This window comes from Chenopodium quinoa, unplaced genomic scaffold (genome assembly GCF_001683475.1).
Source record: "Chenopodium quinoa cultivar QQ74 unplaced genomic scaffold, ASM168347v1, whole genome shotgun sequence".
Taxonomy (NCBI): domain Eukaryota; kingdom Viridiplantae; phylum Streptophyta; class Magnoliopsida; order Caryophyllales; family Amaranthaceae; genus Chenopodium; species Chenopodium quinoa.
Genome location: NW_018742815.1, coordinates 164,076 through 189,499, shown reverse-complemented (window position 1 = coordinate 189,499; position 25,424 = coordinate 164,076). Strand labels below are relative to the sequence as shown.

Genomic DNA, 25,424 nt, shown 5'->3' with positions numbered 1-25,424 from the left:
CAGCAGAATTTCTCTCTTCCCCGTAGACACGTGTATGTCCCCTAGAGGCCCCCATCCAATCATGGTCGGGTGCAGTTAATAGGGTACTGACATTTTTTGGGGAATAAATTCTTTAACCTAAGGTACTAACTTATTTAACCCAAGGTATTCAATTTATCACCGGATTGTACACTTGAGTACCCAAACGGTGAAAAAAAAGTGGGAGTACCCAAAAGGTGAAAAATTGTAAATGTTAGTACCCAAATTTGTACTTAACTCTTTTGTGGGAAGTAGAACTTCCTAGGAAGTTCCAATTCCTACATTATTGGCAACCAAACAAGTGTGCATATATTCATTTCCTAGGAATTCTAAATTCCCATGAATTTATTTGTCAACCAAATAAGTCCTAGTTATAATTATAAATATAAACTAGCTTAGTTTTGTGCCAGTGCAATGTCCGGGTTGTTTATTGAATTTTAAGATGAATTTTTAATCTATATGTCAAATTTTAAAATATATCATTGATACAAAATTATTTAGGAATTGATACGTTTTTGTGACGATTTAAACTATGTAGTAGGCATGTAATGACTAATAATAATATTGGGGAAAAACATTTATTGACCCGTGACCTGAAATAATGACTCTGTCCGAAAAGACTCATGACCCGACCCGTTTGACAGGTCTACACACAGTAATAAAATTATATCATATTGTGAAGTATGTTATTTAAATTGATTAGAATATATTACTATATAAATAATGGATGTGGTACATTTTGAACTAATTCCTTCACTTCTAAAAAAAATATTATGATACAAAAAAATAAATTTATATGATAATTTATGAGAGTTATAATCTAATTATTTTTGACTAAAATTATTATTCAATTTGTACATATAAAATATTAGTACTTTATCGAAAATAAAACTCTAAATTAACAATTTTATCCTAACATTCTATCCAAATTTGATTAAAAATCTATCTATAAACCTATACTAAAGGCGATACTTGGAATGACACTTGTCATTTCCTGGTTACAAAATTTCCCGCCTTTTTTCCTTTCTTTTTTTTTTATTTTTTTATTTATTTTTTTATTGCCATAATAGTTATTTCCATTTTAACAATATATTTAATCTGATTATACTAAAAAAATTTTACATATATTTTATAAACTAGGAAATTTTTAGCTACAAAAACATTAACATAGATTAAAATAAGGTATTGTAATATATTATTTTTCAAGATTATCATAATATTATCAACATCAATTTTTTTTCTCCAACTTTTATCATTTGATAATAAAATTTATTTTAATTAAAAAAGAAAAATCGTTTGGTAGCATACTTTGTATAATCTTGAAATTACATAACATTTATAAGAACAAAATCTCTGTTATATCATACATGTATATTTTTTATACAATCCAATCTTTACGTATTTGGTGTTGGTATAAACTAAAATTCAAGTTATTTTGTTACAAATAATTTTTTTAGATAAATTAATGTTGAATTTACACCATTATTTATAATTTATTTGTTGTAAAATTTTATTAAGACTGTGCATGGCACGGGACTTAACCTAGTAGAATACTAAACTAACTTTTTTATCCTACAAATTGAATTATATATTAGTTATATGATTGTAAAAAGAAAAATAATAAAAAATAATAATAATAATAATAAAAAGTACTCAATATACCCTTGAAATTTAAAGTTCTTCAGAAAAGACCATTAGTACAAAATTTACTCCCATGTTAATGGCAGTTTAAAAAACAATCAACTAGGAACACACATTCAAGGAAATGTAGTTAGTATTAATCAAAATTCTACTTTGTAATTATTAATGCTTTGGTACATTCAAACATTCAATACATTTCTGATTATCTCCTATGTGAAAGAATTCAGATACTATTCCTTCATATAATTACAGACAGGAAATATTATGTAGGCCATTTACAATGTGAAAATAGAGTAAGAAATGAATTTCGCTAAATGGTGTCTACTCTAATTTGGAAAAATTTTGAGGTTTGCTGCTCGCAAATGCCAACCAAACTACAGTGCCCGTCAAGTAGAAGAAGATCGAGGGTGCGAATAGTGCAATCTGCAAAATAGAATGACATAAAAACTAAGCAAAACATAGGTCATGGCACAATAACAACTGATGAAAGGTAATGATGACGGGCATACACTCCATGAATGAGTTGAATCGAGTAGATAACCCGTGAGAGCCACACCAACAATGCCCGGTACTGCCCCAACAGTATTCGTTATACCCTATATTAACATCAGTGATTAGAAGATAAGAGAACATTTAAATGACTCAGGAAAGTATTTCTTGCACAAACTAACGTCAACAAGCTAGGATCAAGAAGGGAAAGCATCATTTGAACTATAGACTTTAACATCCTCAGAAACAGCAAGAAAACATTCATCATTGCAGTAATCCTTTCTTAATATATATCCTGTGCAAGGTTTTTTTTTTTTTTTTTTTTTTTTTTTTTTAAATATAGTATTCTGACTGCATTATTAAAGCCCCTTCATGCATCCTCACTAATTTGATTCAGACTAATTCATGTCTATAAAAACGGGGTTGCTAACAATCATTCATACCAGAAGCACACTTGCATATTCACGTGAAATATCTTGATGCGTGCAATAGAGCCCTGCATCAAAATAGGGGCATAAGCGATTAAGCATGTGTTCTCCCAAGATAAACTTGCTCAAAATTCAACAAACAAAATTCAACAAAAAATCAAATTTTTAACAAATTACCGGACAAAGCAAAACTTGAGAGGGCTAAACCACCAGTTAGTAGCCCCACAACTTCCCAAGGTGGTAACCCTAAATCTAACGAGGAGAGAGTCATGCAGAAAGCAGGGGAGAGAAAGGATATAGCTTGGCAAATCTTTCTTACCTGCATGTACAAAAACAAGTCATTAGATAAAAAGACGACAATGTGAAAGCAAAGTATACATAGGTGAGCAACAGATCGAAACCAACGTAGAGCTGGTCAAAATTAAGGAGTTTATAAGTACAAAAGCTACATATTATGTTTGGCTGCTTGATATAGCGGATAGCCCAAGAAAACAACTATACGAAATTGCACTCCTGTACTAACAATTAGAAGATTTAAAGCTAACTGAGAGAGAAAGAAAAAAAAAAGAGAGAAAGAAAAAGGGATGGAAGGATTTAAGGGTTGATAGGATCGAGAGAAGATAGTCTTTAACTCAAAGATGTGACACGAGATTAAGGAACGGCAGAAAAAGGGACGGTGAAGAAATATCAGGACAGACAAAGTACTGTCAATGTACCTAATATTAGCTCAAGTATGATAGCTTTCAATGTTATACAGAGAGTGAGATAGAGCCTTATAGGTAAGGTTGGCAAAATGAGAGAGACATTGATGTTTGGGACTGGGACATCTAAAAAACTGAAAAAGTTTATAGGACGGGGGGAGCAATTTTTACTTCAAATAGTAATTACATTCTAGTTGAATTCATGATTTTAGATCATGTTTTTGCTCTTGTTACAATGAATGTTGAAGAGCTGCTTACTGCTCATATTAGAAGTTTAGATTGCAAGCAGGATGTAAGCATTTAGGCCATGTAAGAACTTCTTACTGTGGTTGTCTCAACTCCACGAGAAATCAAATTATCAGCAAATTGTGCGGCAAGGTTGGTGGTAATAACTGAAGCCAATGGAGGAAGTACAGCAACCTGAATCAGAAAGTATAAAAGACATAAGCTTTTGATTTAACATTCAGTATAGGATATTCAAGGGAGACATTTCCCAATTCAATACAGCAATGTTTAAGAACAGGACATGCATGTCTTTCAAACGTCCAATTCGAGGACATGAGGTTTAGCTAAATAAACGGTAAAAAATTATCCAACTTCAACCACCACAAGAAAAAGAATAACTTTGACTGCAGAGATGTTAAACAAGACATATTTGGGTTCCCTTGTAAGAAGCACAAAACTCCTTTTTTGGCTTTTATGAATAGAGTAACGGAATATATTATGAGTCAAATAGTTACGTTATCTTTTTCCTTTGTAATTGGTAGGACAGGTTCAGGCCAATTACATTGATGACACACCTGATCTGAATTTGGCCTTCTACTTTTGAAAACAGAGGGGGAAGGGGGGAGAGGGAAAGAGAAGGGGGTTGAGTGCAGCACCCGAATTTAAAGCTTACCCCTGCAGCTTCAGTCAAATTAAGATTTAGTTCCTCACTGCAAGAAACGAAAACTAATGTCAATGCTTTTATCACATTAAACATATGGAAAACAAAGATGACCAAAGCAGACACCAACTTGTCAAATGAATTGTCCCAGTCTCCTAGGCATCCATTTACATGATTTATACTTCTCTTAAGAAATTTCAAGAGTATCATTCTGTGAGGAACGTCAGATAAACGCAGTGTTTCTCCAAACTAGTCAAAATTTCAAGACTATAAGAGAAATAGTTTAAACAGAATATATATAGCGTGCAACTATAGATAACAGTTTTGTTCCCCTTGTAATCATATTACCACAATGTTCTTACCTAAAGTAAGTAGGCAGCCATGATAGGCAAGTATAGTGCCCCCAGCTTCCACAAAAATGAGCATAAATCATAGCCCAAATAGCTGGACTTCGGAAAAATGCTTTCCATGGAACATCCTGTAAATAAGGAGGAAATAACCAATCCTAAGAGTCCAAAGATTTAAAAGCAATCTCTTGACCTAATAAATTGAATAATGAAAAAGGAAGATCAGCATTTTGGCAACATTTTATCGTATACTCTGCCATGCACAAGACACGAGAAAATCATGCATTTTCCAGCCATACAGTAACAATATCTAGTAAAATGAAAGTTAAGAAATTAAAGAGAGTTATGTTTTGAAACTTGTATAACATTATAAGCTATTAAAGTGAATCAAACCATTAAAATATAATGAATTTCTGCATTTCACTCATCTTGTCGATTTCATAGAGTATAATTAATTATAGATAAGTTCGAGAAGATTTAACGGACATCTCACTTCTTAAAGCCTAGACATATTGACATAATCCTCGAGGGTGTGCTATAAGTTTCAGCAAATTCTGTACACGAGACACAGCTACCTTGAGCAGATAGTGCAGTTGCACTTACAAAAATTCCACTTTAGAAGAGATCACTATACACTACTAATCTAAAGCTATCAAATAAATTTCTAGCTGATATCCTCCCCATAACATATGTTCAACAATAAATAGGTTCCTGCACCGTAGGAAGAAGATTCTTTCATGAAAAAGATTCAATCAAGTTCTTCGAAAGATCATTTGAAACGTGGCTTTCTCCTTTCCATGAAGTGGAGCATCAAAATCAAGGGTCAGCAGAACAGGCAGTAAAATCTTTCTTCTTGCACTGTTTCACATTTATCTCAGTTTCTTTGGCACTACACTAGATACCAAAAGAGCTAATAATGTGTCAAGAAGAAAAGATGTAAGCTCTGAACAGCAGGATCTGATTGCGAAAATAGAATCATGCAAACCATGTTAATGGCTCTTGACATGTATAAACTGCTTATTTAAAACATAAAAGTCCTCAAGTTTAAGGTTGAACAGAAAAGCGGTAGACGACCGGTAGTCCTTCCACATGACGAATACTTAAACAAGAAAAAATGAAATGATTATTAAGGTAACTTATGTAATCGAATGGGAATCTTTACCCATGTGTCAGGACTCGGGAGAGGCAAAGAGAGACGGAATTGACCACGAAAAAGACCAAAGAAAAGTGTTTAAGTTACTGACAACCAGAGGGTGTATATGATGATAATTTTAAGAATGCACAATCAAAGTATTAATTACAATGTTACACAACAGAGTATGTTGTTCTTACCTTCAATGAGCTGTTTTGCTCCTCCAAGGAATCTAACCATGATTTCTTATTTGATGTAGACTCTACACCTATAATGAAAAGAAATACTATTAGAAAGAATAGCAATAATCAATTCAATATATAACATACGAATTTACATATCGATTAGTTTATATCCATGCCCTCAGGGTGTTATCCAGAATCAGTGTGGCACGTAGATTTGTTACAAAGACTTGGCTACAGGTGCCAGCACAATATAAATTTAAGGAATTTGACATTTTCATTTTCCAAAACCTTTGCATGATTTTTTTCAGAAAAAGGTCACCAAGGCTTATTTTTAGAGTCCGGCATGGAGGCTTAGGGTGAATAAGTAACACATTAATGTAGACAAAAACATACCAATATGTATGCATGACAGATGTAAGTCAATTTCAAAACAAGGAGAAAATTCATAGGCTTCCTAATTCTTCTTATACATGCGCTAGAGGCTTAGCACATATACAGTACTACACCTGGATTATTATTTTATTGGTAACATAACATGCATGATGCACCTTTAACTTGGCACTTACAGGCCTCAGGTTATCATCAGACCACTCCACAGAGTTTCAAGCCAGTTTCAGAAAAAAGTATCCCAGCACACAAGGATATTGTCAAGACGATATACAAATATAATTATTAACGTTCGCTACTGAAGGAGGATAAAGCAGAAAATAATAAGGAAAGAATTACTTGATGTTAGTTACCATTTGTAAGAAAATGCAGTTACATTTGAAAACAAAGGTTTTGAAAACAAACAGGGTGTGAAAAAGGGAGAGAATAATCGTAGCTTACTAGGAATAGTGGAAGCAGCTGACTTAGTCTCTCCTCCTTCAATATACTGAAATCCCAAAAACCTTCAAGTAATTTTTTTGGGTATAAAAGTTATACTTCAGTCAAGTTTGACATTGGCAAGTGAAATTGTACTGCTATGAAAATCCAAGCAAGAATCTTAAGAGTATGTGCAAAATAGAACAATCAAACTACTTTCACATGGAAAAAGAAGCCCATGTTGAATATCCAGCAAGCTAACAGGTAGTACATACAACTTGATTGTTTATTGTATCAAAATCATTTAAAAACCCATAACTCCATAAGTTACTGACTCCCATAAACATATCAAATAGCTGTACCAGTTAACTCTTCACAAGCCAGATATCTACATCTTTAACCAGAAAATAAAGATTACCGGATATTTCAAATGAAGTTGATAAGTGAGAAGTTTTTTCCCCTCTTTACATATAGGAGAATCAATATTAACGGTAAAAGCTGAGCAATGCACGTGCAATAGAGCAAACACTTGAATGTTTCAACAATAAGAACAAATCATGACATAAATCCCAACACAAGCAGGTCTGAACTCTGAACACATTAGATGTATGAACCTAGTAGATACTCTAGTAAGATGGTTTGACAACGGAAAAAATGATTATGCAACATGGAAAATTGGTATTCAAACACTTGAGTGATTCATAATTTTGCAGCGGATGTCACAGAATTTAATTAAAAGGAGCACAAAGTGTAGCATAAAATTACCGGAGCTAGAACTTATTTAAAAAGGAGCACACAGTGTAGCATAAAAATTACAAGAGCTCACCAAGTTACTCCTAATAGACCAAATAGGTAAAATACAGATTCCCAGCCAAAATTTTGAATAAGTGGAGGAGCCAAGAGAAGCCTGAAGAAAAATCAAACACAGAAAGTATTATTGGAAAACTATATTATAATACAGAGTCACACAGCCAATGTTGACACAAGTTTGTTGCCTTCTTTTGTTATATCTTTGACACTCATCACAGTACCATGCTTTCTTTCCTATGCAATAGCAGATGAAAAAAAAAAACAGTAATCTTGCACCATTTACATTTATCAATTTATGAATCAATTATCCTGCATTTACAGGTTTTCCTTTTTGATCAATTACTCTGAGAATAAGTAAAAGGAACAATTACACTCGTGAACTATGTTACTCGGACTCTTCATTTTACCTCAAGTACCCTTGTCGGACCCTCAAGCCTCATACATAGGTATGACACATGGACACTTCATTTTAGTTGAAAATCATCGAATTTTTTCACAAAATAGCCGAGTCGGACACTTGGACACGTACCCGTGTCGGACATGGGTACCCGAGTCCGAGTAACATAGATCGTAAAGCACAATGTAAGACAGAGTCATGAATCTTAAGTCTACCTACTCCAATTACAGAAAAACAATAAGAAAAAATATATAAGGCAATACCCGGCTACACTTCCTACACTTAGTCCACCGAAAACAAATGCAACAGCTCGTGATCTCTCCTCCACAGGTATGGATCTGCATAACCACCGAGGGAAAAATACCAGGAAGAAAGATATTAGCTAACATTGTTGGATTTGTTGCCTTCTAACAGAAATTAGACCTTGAGAAAATGCATACAGAGCTAATTATACATGTAGCAGCCACAGAAAATTTCTAATACACAATACATTGCATAGAGCATAATCCTGACAAACATCAAGCAAACAATTTCATAAAATTCAGATAGGGAGCAGCACAATTGGACTCAAATGATGTAATGACTAATGACCTAAGTTACCTATCTAATTTTGAAAGCAAACCAAGCATATCTAGCCAACCACACTGAATTTAAAGATGCATAGTCATGGACAAGGAATTACAAAGAATCTGCCAAAATATTTATGATACCACTTGGATTTACTTTAAGATATCACTAGCTCCATGAATTGAGTGTATTTCAACAAAAACTTTCACCCCCTTTTTTTTTTTTTCCTTAGAAGTAGTGTTGCGGGGCGCTTTGGATATGACATGTTATAGTTTAATATTGAGAAAATGACCAGCACAAAATCACATAGAAAATGAAAAACCTGCTAGCTATTGAACCACAATCAGTTGATGGCATATCACTAATTAAAAAACAAAAAACCAAAAATAAAAATAAAGTAGAAACCTTTACAAGACATGATTAACTAGAAAGGTTTCATGATTTTAAATTGATGTCAAATAACAACAGGATAATTTAATTCATACCATATTAAGCTACTTTCTTACAATAAATATACCTGGCAATCAGATCTGTGGCAGCCGATGGTGAAACACCTTCACCTATTCCAACCTGAATTACAATGCAATTACATGCTCAATAATTAACCACTTAATATTGAGTATAATACAAGTTGAACTCAATTGAAAATCAATGAGGTAGCTCAAAGATTATTAACAAAACAAATGAAAATGTTAAGAGTGACAATATGTATCCAGCTAGAACGGGAATGAGGAAATCAAGTAATTACCATACCAATATTCTAGACAAAACTAGTCCTGGCATGTATCCAGCTAGAACAGGAATGAATGCTGTAGCCAACGACCAAGTCAAGACTCCAAATGCAAGAACTTGCCTGTATTTAGACGTACATACATCATACATGAGAACAAAATGCCACATGGATCTCGATATTAGAGACCCCACATGTGTAGAAAGAGTGTAAAGAATCACAAGAATGAGAGAACAATAACTAGGAAACAATCACTGGATCAGTCAAATGTAAATAAAAAAAATGCTGTAACTCAGGTTTCATGGATACATTATGTAGAGGATGCAATAAACTGATATTTCCAGGATTCATGCATCAACTAAGACAGACAGCTTTTAGTTCTCTAATACCCCCCTCCCCTTCAAATTCTATATATTTCTACACTGTCAGGTTCGTTAGATGGGTATATAAGTATGTCTTCAGAAAACAACAAGAGGATATTGTGTTATAGACTAAGTATGGGTGCTGTAAATACTGTAATAAATTGTAAGATTAATAAGAAAGCTTGAGTTTTTTTTATTGAAAGTAGCAAAAGGTTACAAAGATATATATAGCTTTAGGCTATAACTCTCAATGGTAGGTTGAGGCTACTAATCTCACATTCAAAATATCACTTAATTTTCTGCCTAACTTCCTCTACTGCTACCCTACTTCTCTTATATACTCAAGCACTACCCTAACATTAATGTATTTTGGCCCCACTATGTTGGAGTATCTCAGGTCTGCTATTTCATGTTGCCTCCTCTCCTAGTGGAATGTTAATTGCAATTGTCCCCTCTTTTTTCTGAGTCTGCAAATTGTCTCTCATTGTTGGTTCATCACATACTGAACACATACAAGATAGCTTACTAATACATAAACCAATGACCTTGTTACCTATAAGCTTTTCATGCTCAAACTTCACAACCATTATGCATTATATAATTGTTCAAGCACAACAATAAATATGAAGGTGCGTCCAATTTATATTTATTAGAGATGCAGAGATTCTGTTATATCTCAATTCAAATAGGGTAAGGAAAGTTCTCATTTGCACAATGGTAGTTGATCCTTTACTTTAAGAAATGCCAGCTAGTTTATTGGTTACAATTACAAAGAGCTACTGGCCTACTGCAAGCAGTCATATACTCATATATTCATTTTTCCCAATGGCAAAATTGACATTGATAACCAAAATCTATTTTAAAATTCAGGGACAAGGTCGTAGTAAGTTAACCAAATATTAGATGCATAAGATAATAGTGTGGATAAAAACAATAAAACGATTAAAACCACAATTACACAGCAGGCTGCTCAATTGTTTGATAGTAGCAACAGTCACACAATGACTCATTAATCTTCACAACTTGATGCGTGAAAGACAAAAATGCTTACAAGAAGATCTTCTTTTCTATAGGGGATAATGAATGTTATTGGATACACAACCTATACCCTTTTCCAACATTTAGCAAGAAAAAGATACCATAAAAATCATCTGTGAGAGAAGATTCCACTATCTTATGCTAAGTTCCTCGAAAGCATTATGGTGTCTAATCATCAAGTAGTAAATATCTCTAGTACAATGAAAGTTTAGATCTAAACAGGTAGTTGCCTAGTTGGTGCAATAGAAACAATCAAATAGGCTCAAAATCTTTAATGTTCATTTTGAATAAGTGTACAAACTAATGGGAATGTTTACATAAAGGACTATACTCAACTTAGGGAGACTTACCCAGAGAATCATGGCGACACAAGTAGCATGTTTTAACCCTGGAAAGAGGGTGAAATAACCAGTAATTAAAAAGAATCGACGAAAAAAGATAGTCGTCTACGTGGATGCATAATCTTTGACAATTGAGAGAAAATTTTATACTATTAATTTATCATGCAATATGTACTTTTTTTTTTTGGGTTACACTACCACCAGATCAACCAAATCCCCCTCAGCATATGAAAATCCATCATGTAACTAGGGCTTGTTGTGCACATGTCCAACCTCTAACTCTTATGAGCTACTTTGTATTTAAAAAGTAAGCAACATCTTTTTTTTTTCAGAGTTCAAAGTGAATAAGGAATTAACCAGTAAAGCAAGAAGGCTCTCCCTTTGTTGTGCAAGAATAAAGTGAAACATAAATCTCAAGCGGACTAATAACCAAAGTACGCCGGAGAAATAAAAGATCAAATTTTCATATAAAAAGACTCTGATCTTCCCAGACTACCGTAGATTAAAGAATTAGCAAATCAGCTTTGTTGTACATGTGACTAAGGTTGCCAATTATCCGACCAATGAAAGCCAAAAATAATGCCACTATTTGTTATGCAAAGATCACATATTAATTGGCATTTTCAGCCTTCCATTTTCCATACTCCATAGTAAGCTATTACCAACCTGCCTCCATATATTTTTGCAAGCCATCCTCCTGGCAACTGACTCAGTGCGTAACCCCAAAAGAAAGATGATTGCACCAATCCAGCCACTGATGAATTCCACCCAAACTGGTGTGACATTGGAATTATAGCCACACTCAAGTTCACCTATTGACATCAGATTATTCTAAATGTAAGTATTCAGTCTGGTACAAAAAAACAGATGCACATCAGCACATATGACATAAAATGCTTTCAAAAACCAATTTCGCGATACTCATAAAACACACAATTCACTAAACTAGTATAATCAATTATACACAATCCCTTCCATCAAATGATTATTAACCACCATAACAACAGAATTTTTTGTATAAACTACTTAGTACTTACTGCCACATTGCCACTGATATCAGCAGGAACAATCTATGAATGAAGATGAGATTTTGGTTGATATGTTCTTTAACTTTGAATTGTATGTTCTTTAGGGAGTACATCATACAACCAGTACAGGTTTAATTGCTACCATTAAAATAAAAATTAAATGAAATGCAATGACAAATAACATTATGGCAAACCCAAAACCTCAAATTTCCAACAAAACCCACTTGCTACTAAGAATAATAACCTTAACACACACAAAAACAACCCTATATACCCAAATAACTTGAATTGCATAACAACAACAAAAACAAAATCAATCAATCAATAAAAAATTACCCAAAAATTTTAGTACCTTATCCATATTACAAATGACAAAAGCTAAGGAAGTGGTGCCAATGAGCTTATATCTTTGAGGCAATTTCTTCCAAGGTGGCCAATTCCATTCAACACCCTCCTCCTTCTCACTGCTATTGTGCTCAATTTCATCAACCAATGGTAGTGATTGATCAACATCATCCTCTACTCTTAATCTAGTGATAGTACTGCATACCCTTTTGCCCAAACATTCAATTTCTCTATTCTTAAAACTAGGAAACAATCTCAATTTCAAATGGGTTTTTGTGGGAAATTGGTGTAAGAAATTCTGAGGGTGTTGAACAAGAATTGGTATTTGGTAATTTTTGTTTCTTGGTTTTTGAGTAGTAAAGTTGCAAGCTTTATGAAGTTTAATGGTGAAATTCGCCATTATTACCCACGTTTAAAGCTTTCTTTCAGCTCTAAAATCAAATTCATAAGACAGTGAAGTTCAAAAATGGTCTAAAATTCCAAAGTTTGAGTAAAAAACTCGTTTATTTGCCCTTTTAGGAAGAGAGAAAATTCAGAGGATGTTAGATTACCACGCAAAATTTGATACAAGGTTGTGATATTTTAGAGACCCACACCCATGGAAGAAGTGACAAATTAAAGTGTTCTCAACTTGTTCAACCCCAAAAAATTCGATAAAGGATTAAAATGAGGAAAAAATTGTAAATAATCATCCATTAAAATACCTAAAATTAATTTGCCATTACCATCCCAAAAATTTTACTGTAGTATTGGTGTTAGGACTTCCTATTTGTTACAAAGTACTTTCTCAGTTTGACTTTTACACTATTTATGTGTTTATACTTAAGTAAAAATATAGTCATGTGTGATCTTGTTAGATTCGTCTCGGTTTATACAATTTTAATATCAAATTTTTATAATTTTAACATATTGATAATTAAAAATATTAACGATTGAAAACATGCATCGCCAAACGTGAAAAGAGAATTGTTACAACTAAAAAAAAACACAAAAGAAGTATAAATTATCATGTGTCATAGTCTCATAACAATATGCATGCTATTTAAACAAATTTCTTTTTTCACAAACAAATTTTCTCTAAACCTAACACTAAGTTTCATTAGAAAATCGCTTAGAGATCCTCTATTATACTTTACACATTAATAATTACTGTTAATAAAAAGGAAAAATTGGTCGTAACAGCACCAACTATGATAAAGTTGCGTGTAGCAACACAACCTTTCGAGGGTGCACTCAACATCACAAACTGTGTACTTGGGTGCACATAACAACACAAATGACATTGGCAAAATTTAGATTTCGTATGAAAGTGAAATCTTAAATACTTTTAATGTTTTTTTTTTGTTTAAAAATATTTTTGTTTAATTCCATGCTACTTAATTTTCCATCTCATGTAATTAAGTCACCATTAAATTGAATTATTTCAAAAAAAATTTGCCATTATTTTCTATCATTTGTTTCTTTAATTACTTTTTTTTACATCTCATGTGATAATTGACTTAGTTTCTTTTCCATTATAATTACTTTTTTCCCTTTGAATTATTCTACCTCAACCTCCACAATTTAAGTGTGTTGTACATCAAAAATACGAAAATCAATTTGGTATATCCAAAAATCCAATTCTAAAATTATTTTTTGAATTAAGTATTTTAAATCATTTTGTGGGGTTTGGTATTAGAAAGTTACCTATGTATCTTGAAATCTTATAGAATAAAGGTATTCAAATGTTTTTTTTTTAAAAAAATTTATCAATTTAGTATTTAATTAAGTGGAAAGGGAAAGGAAACTAAGTCAATCATGTGAGATCGATATTAAAAAAAAGTAATTGGAGAAGCGAACAAAGGAAAATAATAGCACAATTTTTTTCGAAGGAATCCGCTTAATAAAATGGTGGAGGTTAAGAAATGCTTAAATGAAAAAAATAAATAGAAGATAAGGCAAATTTAGTCACGCGTAATGGAAAATCATATAAGTTTAAATAATGTTTAAACAATTATATAAAATAATAAGATTTCACTTTTTTCTATGGAACCTTTCTTCATTAGTGTCATTTATGCTAATATGTGCACCCAATTATAAAGTTTATGATGTAGACTGCACCCTTAAAAGATTGTGCTGCTACACGCACCTTTATCATAGTTGGTGTTGTTGCGGCTAATTTTTCTACAACAATATTAAATTGATTTTAAATCCTCAAAACCTTTATATATTTGGAGAGTGCTTGATTAAAATTCACAAAACCTTTATATAAACCTTAGTAAGTTAAGCGCTTGGAAAATTTGTAATTATTAATCCCAACTTTGGGCGATTTCTTTTCATTAATCCCAACTTTCGATTATTTTTAAATAATCCCAACTTTGGAAGGCGTCTTCTTTTATCAGGTCAAATGACCGGTGACCTGTTTAACAGGTTATTTTTTTTTATTTTTTTCCTTAAATGCCACATGTCGCAATTTCATTGGTAAAAAAATAGAAATTTAAAACAAAAAAAAATTAAAAAAAAAAGAAAAAAAAAAAGAAAACCCAGCCAATACCCCTCAACCACCCACCACGGCCACCAGCCAATACCCCTCAACCACCCACCGGAATCACAACAACCACCCAAAACCACCACCCGCACCAATCGCGACCCCTACAACCACCATCTCGCGCGAACGTCGACCCCCATTACCACCAGCAGCGCGATTCCCCGACCCCCATTACAACCGACTCGCGCAAACCTCGACCCCCTTTCGCCGCGGATTCCCCCTCCCCCTCCCTCTGTTTCTCGTTTTCGCCGCTGATTCCCCCTCCCTCTGTTTCTCGTTTTCGGTGGCTGGGTTTTGGGGTTTCATGGGCTAAGAACTTGGGCTTTCAGTGGTTGCGTGGGGCTTTCAGTGGTTGTGTGGGGGCTTTCGATGGTTTTCGGTGGGGTTTGGTGGTTTTCGGCTGGGTTTCGGTGGTTTTCGGTGGGGTTCGGGAGAGAGATGGTGGTTTTGGGTGGCTGCTAGGGAGGAGGTGGTGGGGCTGCGTGGGAAGGGACAGTTTTTTTTTTTATTTTTTGATTTTTTTTTTAAACTTTGATTTTTTTTTTGACAAATTAAGTGTTGACACGTGTCCAATAACCTGGTATAACAGGTGATTGACTTTCGTTAACCGGTTTTGGCCTGATAAAAGAAGACGCCCCCAAAGTTGGGATTATTTAAAAATAATCAATAGTTCGCCCAAAATTGAGATTAATAATTACAAATTTTCCTAAGCTTTTTTATCACAAAATTCACAAATATAATGCTAATGATGGAGATTGTGAAAACCCCTCCTGCATTTGACGCCCTTGATGGACCGTAAATCTTCTACCTCTCTTCTTTCTCCTTTAAATTAATTTACTTTCAATTTTATTTTAGTTTTTTCCTCTCATATGATCATATCAAATTTTAATGTGGAAAATAAATTACCTAAATTTTATCGGTTAAATTAATCTTTTTTCAGAGATGCTCTAATGGATGCATGGTCTTCTTTAAAGGAAAGTGTCGTACACCCTTCAGCCTTCACAATAAGTTCGTATCTTGTGTTATTTTCTCGAGTGCATAATGTTAATCTTGGAATAATTTTTGCTAATCTTGGAATTATTCTAAATATTCAGTTTTAATTTATAATATAACATGGAAAAGTTGAAATTTTATATATGGAAAATTATCTTTAAATTTTCATTTGTGTATTTTCAGTGTCAATTTTATTCGTCCTGATAAACCAGAATCTAAAAGGTACGGAGTATGTTTTAGCTAACGATGTTTTAATAGATAGTTAAGTTCCCATAATCCCATGTTTATGTTTTAATCACAAACGATTAACTTTTATGCTCATTAATGCGTGCATACCTTTGACCATATACCATTGATTACATTACGTGTTGAAAAAAAAATAAAATTATTGATCGTTATTCGATGATACTTCGATGATTGGCAGGTATACAAAAGACATGGATTATAATGAAATTACTCGTGAAAGGGCTCAAGTGGCGCTGGACTATTATAATTCAAATCACAAGGTTTTATTTTCTTTATCTTTTCTCAGTTGTTTTTGCATATTTGTATTAGTGATATATATTCTTTTAATTTCAGATGTATTTAGGATGATGCTGATTATGAGTGTGTAAAGATTGTTTCCCAAAGTCCATATATGGCTAAGGCACAGCACTATGCTTTGGGTTTTCATATGAACTTCTTTGCTCGTAAAAAAGACGGTCATTCTTCTCCGGTGCTGTTTTATGCCGATCTTTTATCTTCTCCTTCATATGAAGAAGATGAGATTGAGTGTTGTATCCTGAATCCTAGTCCGATTACTTTTGGTAAGTTTCTAAGGGTATATATCCTCGGAACTTATTAAACCTTATTAAAACTTAGTTCAGCTGTAATCTAAACTTGGCTAACCCTTTCTCTTTGTTATTAGATTGTAACATGTCTTAAGGACTAAAATAGCTTTCTTGTGCATCTTTCTTCTGATGAATTTCGCCCCAATGGTGTTGGTATTGGTTCATCGGTTTACCATCCTTCATATGTAATAAGATGTGGGTATTGCGAGGATATGGATAAGATGATGGCTAAGTATGAATTTGACAGCGATGATAGTGATGATGGTATTGATATGTTCTGATCTAGGAGTATCATTTACATCTAAGTTTGCTGACCATATGTTAGTGTTGTGAGGATGTATTAAGTACTTGTTTAGCACTTGCTACTTGCTAGTACCTAGGAAATCTATCATTCATATATGTGATGCCCAAAACTTTTCTAGCATTTGTTTCTGAGTTTGCAAAGAGTGACTGACTGCTATGTTATATAGCGTCTAATGTTCATCTGTCATCCTCGAAAGATAACATCATGGTCATCATCTACATCTTCCCAATGGATTAGATACTTTGTTAAGAACTGAACTTAATACCATTCCTATTTATAGGTCAAAATTATACATGCCTCTGCATTAAGAGATAATCAATTTTTGCAGTAGTACTTGAAATTGCTTCAAAAGGGCATAACACAGGCATAGTTTTTGATAAAATTTTGATGCTATGATTTATTAAAATCTAAGCACAATCAATAGACCATAGGTCAAAGTTTTATGACCTATGCAAGAACAGAAGCAGATGAAATCCATTTCGATTTCACCACTAAGACTATTCCTAATACCTTAAAAAACTTGTTTATGAATTTTATGATAAACCAATTATTACAAGATGAACACCATTCTGGTTCCACCTTTTTATTTGCAAGCAGGAAGAATGATGTAAGGCATGTGAACGAATACAATCGAGAAAGGTCCTACAACTATTGGCTCTGATGAGTTAACATGTAAAGGAGTTAAGGAAGGTATTTCTCCTGATGAACTCACACCCAAAACCTCTCCATTAAGAAGCATTGTTTGGCTCTGCAAGTCGCCATCTTTTGCTGTCAAATGATACTCGGCTCTTACTCTTTCTGTTGCTTCTTTCTGATGCCACTTAATCGCTCTATTCTTGTGGATATGTGGATGCTTGTTTAGAAGACTCCAAGTTCCATTGAAGCCTACATTCGCTTCAACGGTTGTATTTCCATCTAGGTTGATAAACAGCAGCATTACGCCTTGCTGCAGATAAGAGAAAAACATCACTTAATCATCCATTTGTAAGGTAAATGGTGTTGAACTGTTGATCTTTCATGAAATTGATTTTTGTAAGAGTTTTAACTTACAGATACTTTTGAACAATGAGCATATGTTCGGATTTTCTTAGTCCCGGAAAAACTTGTTGATAGCACATTTCTTCCCATCAGTTTATGCCACAAAAGGGCACTGCAGAAAGAAAAAGAAAAAAAAAACAACCATCAAATTAGAGTTTTTACCTTATCTTGGAACTTTGTAATGTTCTGTTTTTAAACACACAAACCTGTAATAGTCGGGATTAGGAACAAAGGTAGTGGTGTTGAGCAAGCCGTAGTTTCCTCCAATCAGAGTTTGTCTACAATATGTTTTCGTATCAAAAGTTGATGACATTCCAAGCTGATCTAAATACCTGTTTTTAAACATCAAATCTATCAGGTTTTTCTGTAAGCATAGGAAAATCTCACAAACAAAGAACTGGTGTATGCAGTATTTAACGATTACATACCAGAAACTGAACACGAATGCATTAGTAACATGGTTATGACCGCTGTTATAAGCACCTCCTGCTTCCCCGACCCATGAAACTGCAGAAGTCCCAGAACTCCTGAGAATGTTCTGTAGCCTTCTAAATGTATCAGCCTCTCCATCGAGATATGATGGATCGAGGATCTTATCAATAAGGTGTGTATCAACTCCTACAAATTCATCAAAATGCAATGAATTCAGTTTCTGTCCTATGATCTTAGGAAACAATGATTGTATAAACAGATTGATGATATGTGAAATACCTGGCCCTAGGTTGTATATATGGTGTGTCATAACATCAAGGTTGTTGTGTGTTTTATTAATGAATTCTGTAAACCAGTTTTGATCAAAGAAACCTCCAGGTGCTATGACAAGAGGCTTAGAATTGTTCGCCTTGTAAACTTCTTCCAGCATGTTTTTCAGAGATATCAGATCAGATGCATACTGAGCTGCTGAAACTCGAGTTCCAACTCCGCTTCCACTTAGCTCATTTCCTGCCAGACAGAAGGATATTAAAACTCAAAGAACATAATACACAAATTCACTAACTTGCAATATTATAACATTTGGAATATATACAAGTTGAAATATGTGGATCACCTAGCTCCCAGCCATGAATATCATAGCCCTTTTCAACTGTATAACGAACAAGAGATTTGGCATTTGAAGGATCCCAAGCACCAGTAGCTGAGCCATCAGACTGAATAGTTCTTCCAGCAAGAGCATTTAAACCAAAAACAATCAATGCCCTGAAAACGAACGAAGAAAGTTCAATTAAGTGTGATAAAAAATGCTTAACTAACAATCAAAACTGTTAATCACGGTGCATTTACAAGTGAGCATATGAAACAGGATTTTTATTTTAATTTACCCTGCTTTTTCGAAGAAGGCGTTTAGTTCATCCCATCGCTTCATTGGTAAGCATCCAGGAGTAAAACCAAACATTTCTGTGCTTCTATTGCTAAACTGATTACATGGTAATTTAGAATCTTTGCTTTCATAAATCACTTTATCTTGCAAAGTACCACCAAGCCTAATCTTCAAAGGCGAAAAGGCTGCATTATTAACATTTTTAAGTAAGGAATTTCATCTATACAACTTTATATGTAAAAACACATGACACCATGCTAAACACTTGACCATCCAATACAAATCATATGAACACTTGACACCATTTTGAGCCAAAAACATGCTTATAAAATGCATCAAATAGCCGAGTCAAACACTTAAACATACACACACTCATGTCCCACCCTGATTGTCAAAGTCTGATTAACACAGTAATCGCAATTGTCGAAATTACTCAACATAAGTTAAGATAGTATATTACACACCTTGTATTGCTTTTAAAAATATTTGATTGCTGAGATCCTGCACATAAAATTCATAAACCAACATAAATTTCAAGAATGTGCATAATAAATGTAAAAACAGATCAAAAATAAAATATTCTAGCCAAAAAATTAGTACTGTAAGTTTTTTTACTCACTTGAAAACATAATTTTCAAACAAAAATTCAAGATAAATATACTAAAAACTCCACAATTTTCAATTTTTAATTTACAACCAGTTGTGCCTTGAACATGGTACAACCAAGGCTATTTCTTCACCCATATACTAACAGATTATATAGTAAAAATCCTGCTGAATCACAATGTAATACAAATAGAACAAAATTTTCAACAAAAAAACAAGCTCAAAGTTCATATATTGATATTCAACAAAAGAGTTGCAAAGAAAAATTACCAGATTAAGGAGAGAAGCATGATCCCAAGCACAAGTACCATAATCACATTTCTCAGGAGGCCACCAATCTAAAGTAGCACAAATAAAATCTTCATCAATATTACCAATGGCATTTCTTCCATCAATAAAAAATGTTCCTTTTTCACTCTTTCTTCCTAAAACTGAGCTTGAACTCACTAAAACTAAGTTTAAGCTCAGAAAATACACCAAAATACACATACCCATTACAAAAATCTGAGTACCCATTTCAGATTTTTATTTTCCCACCAAAAATATCCCAGATTTATGTGTTTTTCACCTATTAACAAGCATTATTTAAGCAGCTTTTTTTTTTCTTTTTTTTTTTGGAGTAAAATGGGGAAGAAAGTAAGGAGTGTGGGAAACAGGTGGGAGCTGAATTTTAAAGAGGGAGAGAGAGAGAGAGAGAGAGAAAGGGGGAAGAAGAGGATTAAAGAAGTGGGAATTTGGAGGTATTCAAGTTATGTCTATTCTCTTTATTTTTATAAGTTTTTACTTTCAAGTAAAAATAAGTTCTTAGATTACCAATCAAGTTTTAGTCTTTTTTAATATTTATTAAAATTAAAAATAAGGGATAAGTGTCATAAATCTAACGGGATTTGACATAACTATGTTTTGATCTATATTTTTTTAAAAGGACTTATAACTATAGAAATTATTACTAACTACAATTATATCAGATTTCGCAAGTCTATTGGTTATTATGGTATGGAATCCCTTGATATCTTGATTATTATAGTACAGAGTACCCTTTTATTAATATTGGGCGTGTGATATCATTAATGTGTATCTTAATATTTCTGATTTATATATCTTAGTGATTACGTGAGACTTTGATAGTCATTTTTAAGGCAATAATAATTGTATCAAGTCATTAATAGCTTTCTAACACGTTCTATTATCAGCAATATTATTTAATTCATTAATTTCTTTTTAATTGATACATACATGTATTTATTTTATAAAATATACCTAATTGAACATACATTTCTTTAGGTGCAATGCGTGAATTTTTTTCAAAATAATATCTCCAATTTCTATTAAGAAATTTATTTTAATACTTTTCAAGGTCAAAACATGTCATATAAGAAGAAATAAACAAAGAAATTACAAGTATATAATAGGCAATAAAAATAAATCATACTCTTTAAAGTCAATTCAACAATAATAGTACAAGAAGAAAATTTTAAAGCTTTATACTCATATGGATGTTATTGGCTATATGAACCAATAATCTAGCTAATCCATTGCTCTTGCAAATTGCAATAATGCTCACTTTTTCTTGTCAACTTTTACTCTTTCCATCAAAATTATTTTGGGTCTTCCTCAGTGCCTTTTATTTTCATTCTCTCAATCATCCACCTTCTACATTGATGCATACACAAGTTGAAGTCTCACGTTTTCAACCCAATGTACTCGTATCTTTTCATCACCAAATTTTATTTTAAGATAGTGAAATTCAATCGTCACTTATTAATTTACCAAAAGTTAAACTTATATACCATAAAATTCAAGTTACCAAAAGTTAAACTTATATACCATAAAATTCAAGTACAGAAAGCAATCCATAAAATAAAACTACATACTCAAATTTGCATGATCATATATCTATTTGTAACATTGAACTTTTTACCTGTTTTAACACACTTCTTTAAAAAAAAATTATATGATCATATACTTACAGATGTTACAATAAATAAATATTTACTTTGTATGTTCATTTGCTACTTTGTTTGATTCAACTCACTATAAACTTATAAACATCGTTTTTATACAGAGTATTATTGGATAAGTTGTAGCACTATTGGAATAAGTTGTGTTTGGTAATTGTAAAACTTTAAATAGTACAAAGTATTAAGAATTAAGAAAGTAATTCGTACAAAGTAATTTTTAAGTTTATGCTAGACTGCTGTGTTACTCCATGTTAGAAAGCAAGTTAGTTGAAAGTGGGCCTTTTGCATCTCTGGTTCCTTAAGAAAGTAGTAAATCAACTGTTTCCTTTATGCAACTCTGTTATTTCACAAAGGACCACAACTCTTCTTGGGCACGCACATATTTTGTTGTTTTACACTAGTACTAGTTTTGGCGGGAAGATCATGGTGGGACATGAATTTAATTTGAACGCTTTGTTTGATTGTCAATTTTAACTAGTGATAATGAAAATAAATTTATATGTAATTTGATAGTTAATTATAAATAATGGTTATAAGTATTTACACCCGCTAGAAAAAGAAAGGACATGACACGATAAATGTATCATAGACATTTTTTTCTATACCTACGTACTGATAAGCTACTAGCTTAGAAAAGTTCTTATTCCTCTACTTTTAAACTAATACTCCGTATCTCTATGACATTTATACATAGAGAAGACTTTATTTTTTCAAATTATGAGAATTTATGGATTAAGAAATACTATTACATCCAACATTTTTTACTAACCAAAATATAATTATACAAGGTTTTATATATAGTATTCTATACTTGACCACAATCCTTCAATAAGAAGTACTAGATTATACTATCTCCGTTTTTATTTAGTTGACACGTTTTGACTTTAGCACGGTTCACACACCTTCTTTTGACCGTGTTTTGTACTTTATACGTAATGAAAAAAATAGTCATGTGGGATCTTGTTAGATTCTTCACATTATATACTTTCAAAATATCAACTTTTCATAATTTTGTTTATCGAAAATTAAAAGATAGTAATGATTGAACAAGTGCATTGGCAAACGTGTCTAAAGAAACGTGTCAACTAAAAAGAAACGGAGAAAGTATGAGTGCATAGTTCTTACACTTAGGTAAGGTTTCCGCTACTATTTTATATTTTTATCAACCAAATAAGTTTAAGTATATATATATATATGGATAATTTGTCAATTACTACCGCAAGTTAATACCACTTTATAAATTACTACCGCAAATTAAAAAAGTTGTGAATTACTACCGCAAAAAATTTTAAGATATTGCGATTACTACCAAACCCCCATTAAATCCAATTATGACGTCATTATATCCCTTTAATCCATGTTGTTGACCATGGTTAAGGGCTTTAACCAGCCCCAAAAAAATAAAGAAAATGGGTTTGGGATATAACGACGTCATGGTTAAGGGCTTTAACCCATGTTTGACCATGGTTAAGAGCTTTAACCATGGGTTAAAGTGATATAATGACGTCATAGTTGGGTTTAATGGGTTTTGGTAGTAATCGCAACATTTTAAAAAAAAATTGCGGTAGTAATTCACGACTCTTTTAATTTGCGATAGTAATTTACAAAGTGGTATTAACTTACGGTAGTAATTGACAAATTTTCATATATATATATATTGAACGTATTAATAAAGGAGGTGGGGGCGGCCGGGCGGGTAGCAACTTGGCTCCACAACCCAAGATCCAAACAATATCCTGAAAAAAACGTATTAATATGATTTTTTTTTTTCATAAAAAAAAAAAAGTGAAGTATGAGTGTATGACCCAATAACAAAAAGTAGAACTTTCCTTCCACCCCATGAAATCTATAAAGTGAAATAGATCTTCTTAATCTGATAGGAGTATAAAATTCTAAATATAGATTTCGTTTCTAGCCTTTCTACTACGTATTCATAATTATTTTTTGTTAAAAAAAAAAAAAAAAAAAAAGAAAAGTAAAATTGATGGGTACATCACTTTTCATTTTTAATTTCTCCATTTTTTTTCTTTTGGTGTTCCATCCGGTTCACCCTTTGGGTTAGCCCGAATTCGGAGATCAGTTCTGGCTTGTTAGGTTTCAATCCCCTCCCAATTGTTACTGTGGGGGATCGAACACGAGTCCTTCCTATTAAATTTGTCATTGTAGTTTAAAATGTGGTATTATGAATATGGACTATGGTAGATGCTTGGATGAAAAATTATTCGTAATTAGTAATTAATTACCTTTTAATTTCGATTGCTTTTATATGCTATTCAGTATTGTTAAATACATATATACTCGTATTCTTTACATTTTTCTAAAACTAAATGTCAATTAAGTTGATACACTTAAAAAATGAAGGGAGTAAATTAAGCTGATACACTTAAAATACGAAGGAAGTAAAATGTAATGTAGTTTATCTACTTATACATGGGCCAAGGGAAATGGATATGTAATTAAAAATTAAGCTTTGAAGACAGTGTTTCTGACTTTGTTAAGGTCACCAATGCATGGTATGATCAACTGCTACATATCATTGATTGGAATAAAGAGTTGAATTAATGATTTAAAGTACTCCAAATCTGGCAATGGTCAAATGCCTTTAAGACCACAAATATTGGGCCCCAAAATAAAACCTAATTATATTACTATATGGTCTTATGAAGTGTATAAAATAATACTATTTACACATTTGGACTGTTGTTAGCAACTTCAAAGAGATTAGATTATAATGTTTATTCAAATCCTTAATTAATTGAGTTACGAGTACAATTAGGTACTCAATTCTTCCTTTTTTTATCTTTTAGGTACTTAATTTTTTTTGCTTTGCTTTTGGGTACTCAAAGTGATTTTCAGGTGAACTAACTCACCACTAACTCATCACTAACCATACCTAATTAAAAAATTAATATTTAAAAAAATCTTAACTTTGACTCATAAATTAGCCATTATTACTCTATTTAAAGGGGCATGAACTTGGCCAAAAAATGCCATGAAAACACCTGCAAAACACTAGCAGCACACCATGTTTTCTTAACAAAATTCATCCAAAACGATTTTCCCTGATTCAATTTCAATAATAAAAAAAAAAACAACAAAAACAGCAACGCAGAAGATGTAGCAGTACACCAGCAACAAATATCATCAAAACAGGTTCATTCACCATGTCTATTTAGGCACAAATTCTTCAACAAGGTTTTCCCAGATTTTTTAGAAATAAAAAAAAAAAAAAAACAGAAACAGAAGTTGCTGCTAGGTTCTTCCCCTTGTGCTGCTAGCTTAATTCAACAACAAACAACAACAAAGCAACAAATTTAACACAAAAAACACAAGAAATCGACATCATCAATTTGTTAAAAAAAAAAACCCCAAAAATCGAAAACCCTAGGTCGCAAATAACATCAAGAAATGGGCAAAAAATTCAAAATTTATATCAAAATATCAACATAATCCATGAGTAATTGAGCTTAGCTCAAAAAAATGGCGGCTTTTTGGTGTCATTTTCCCCAGAATCGAGTCCAAGCTTGCTCGTGTTCTTCGACAATGACGCAGCAGAATTTCCAGAAAAGGAAAGAATAAAAGGAGCAAAAAGGCGTAA

General features: G+C 32.6%; 2 protein-coding genes and 1 long non-coding RNA gene across 3 annotated transcripts; 1 reads left to right on the top strand and 2 right to left on the bottom strand.

Annotated features, from left to right (window-relative positions):
- Positions 1-1,677: 1,677 nt before the first annotated feature.
- LOC110725533 (probable anion transporter 6, chloroplastic) lies at positions 1,678-12,888 on the bottom strand. Its single transcript, XM_021904995.1, has 15 exons — positions 12,257-12,888; positions 11,543-11,688; positions 9,159-9,258; positions 8,923-8,975; positions 8,102-8,176; positions 7,458-7,538; positions 6,656-6,717; positions 5,843-5,910; positions 4,526-4,641; positions 4,176-4,212; positions 3,602-3,697; positions 2,754-2,895; positions 2,592-2,644; positions 2,169-2,255; positions 1,678-2,082 (listed from the first exon to the last, which is right to left on the bottom strand). Exons 1-15 carry the CDS (start codon positions 12,647-12,649, stop codon positions 1,981-1,983), a joined length of 1,611 nt encoding a protein of 536 aa, XP_021760687.1. The 5' UTR covers positions 12,650-12,888; the 3' UTR covers positions 1,678-1,980.
- Positions 12,889-15,951: 3,063 nt separating this feature from the next.
- LOC110725532 lies at positions 15,952-17,169 on the top strand. The gene is made up of 3 exons (XR_002512177.1): positions 15,952-15,991; positions 16,194-16,275; positions 16,349-17,169. It is a non-coding gene; the product is annotated as an uncharacterized LOC110725532 (long non-coding RNA).
- Positions 17,170-17,277: 108 nt separating this feature from the next.
- On the bottom strand, positions 17,278-20,745 carry LOC110725531 (heparanase-like protein 3). Its single transcript, XM_021904994.1, has 9 exons — positions 20,136-20,745; positions 19,724-19,760; positions 19,261-19,444; positions 18,990-19,138; positions 18,653-18,883; positions 18,370-18,559; positions 18,148-18,273; positions 17,954-18,053; positions 17,278-17,849 (listed from the first exon to the last, which is right to left on the bottom strand). Exons 1-9 carry the CDS (start codon positions 20,379-20,381, stop codon positions 17,487-17,489), a joined length of 1,626 nt encoding a protein of 541 aa, XP_021760686.1. The 5' UTR covers positions 20,382-20,745; the 3' UTR covers positions 17,278-17,486.
- Positions 20,746-25,424: the final 4,679 nt, after the last annotated feature.

Coding starts and splice junctions, on each gene's coding strand:
- LOC110725533 (XM_021904995.1), bottom strand. CDS start 12,649: ATGGCGAATTTCACCATTAAACTTCATAAAGCTTGCAACTTTACTACT. Junction 9,259..11,542: donor GCAAAAATATATGGAGGCAG/GTTGGTAATAGC, acceptor GTCTAAATACAG/GCAAGTTCTTGCATTTGGAG. Junction 2,256..2,591: donor AATATGCAAGTGTGCTTCTG/GTATGAATGATT, acceptor ATGTTAATATAG/GGTATAACGAATACTGTTGG.
- LOC110725531 (XM_021904994.1), bottom strand. CDS start 20,381: ATGGGTACTCAGATTTTTGTAATGGGTATGTGTATTTTGGTGTATTTT. Junction 18,274..18,369: donor GCATTCGTGTTCAGTTTCTG/GTATGTAATCGT, acceptor GTTTAAAAACAG/GTATTTAGATCAGCTTGGAA. Junction 18,054..18,147: donor CCTAATCCCGACTATTACAG/GTTTGTGTGTTT, acceptor TTCTTTCTGCAG/TGCCCTTTTGTGGCATAAAC.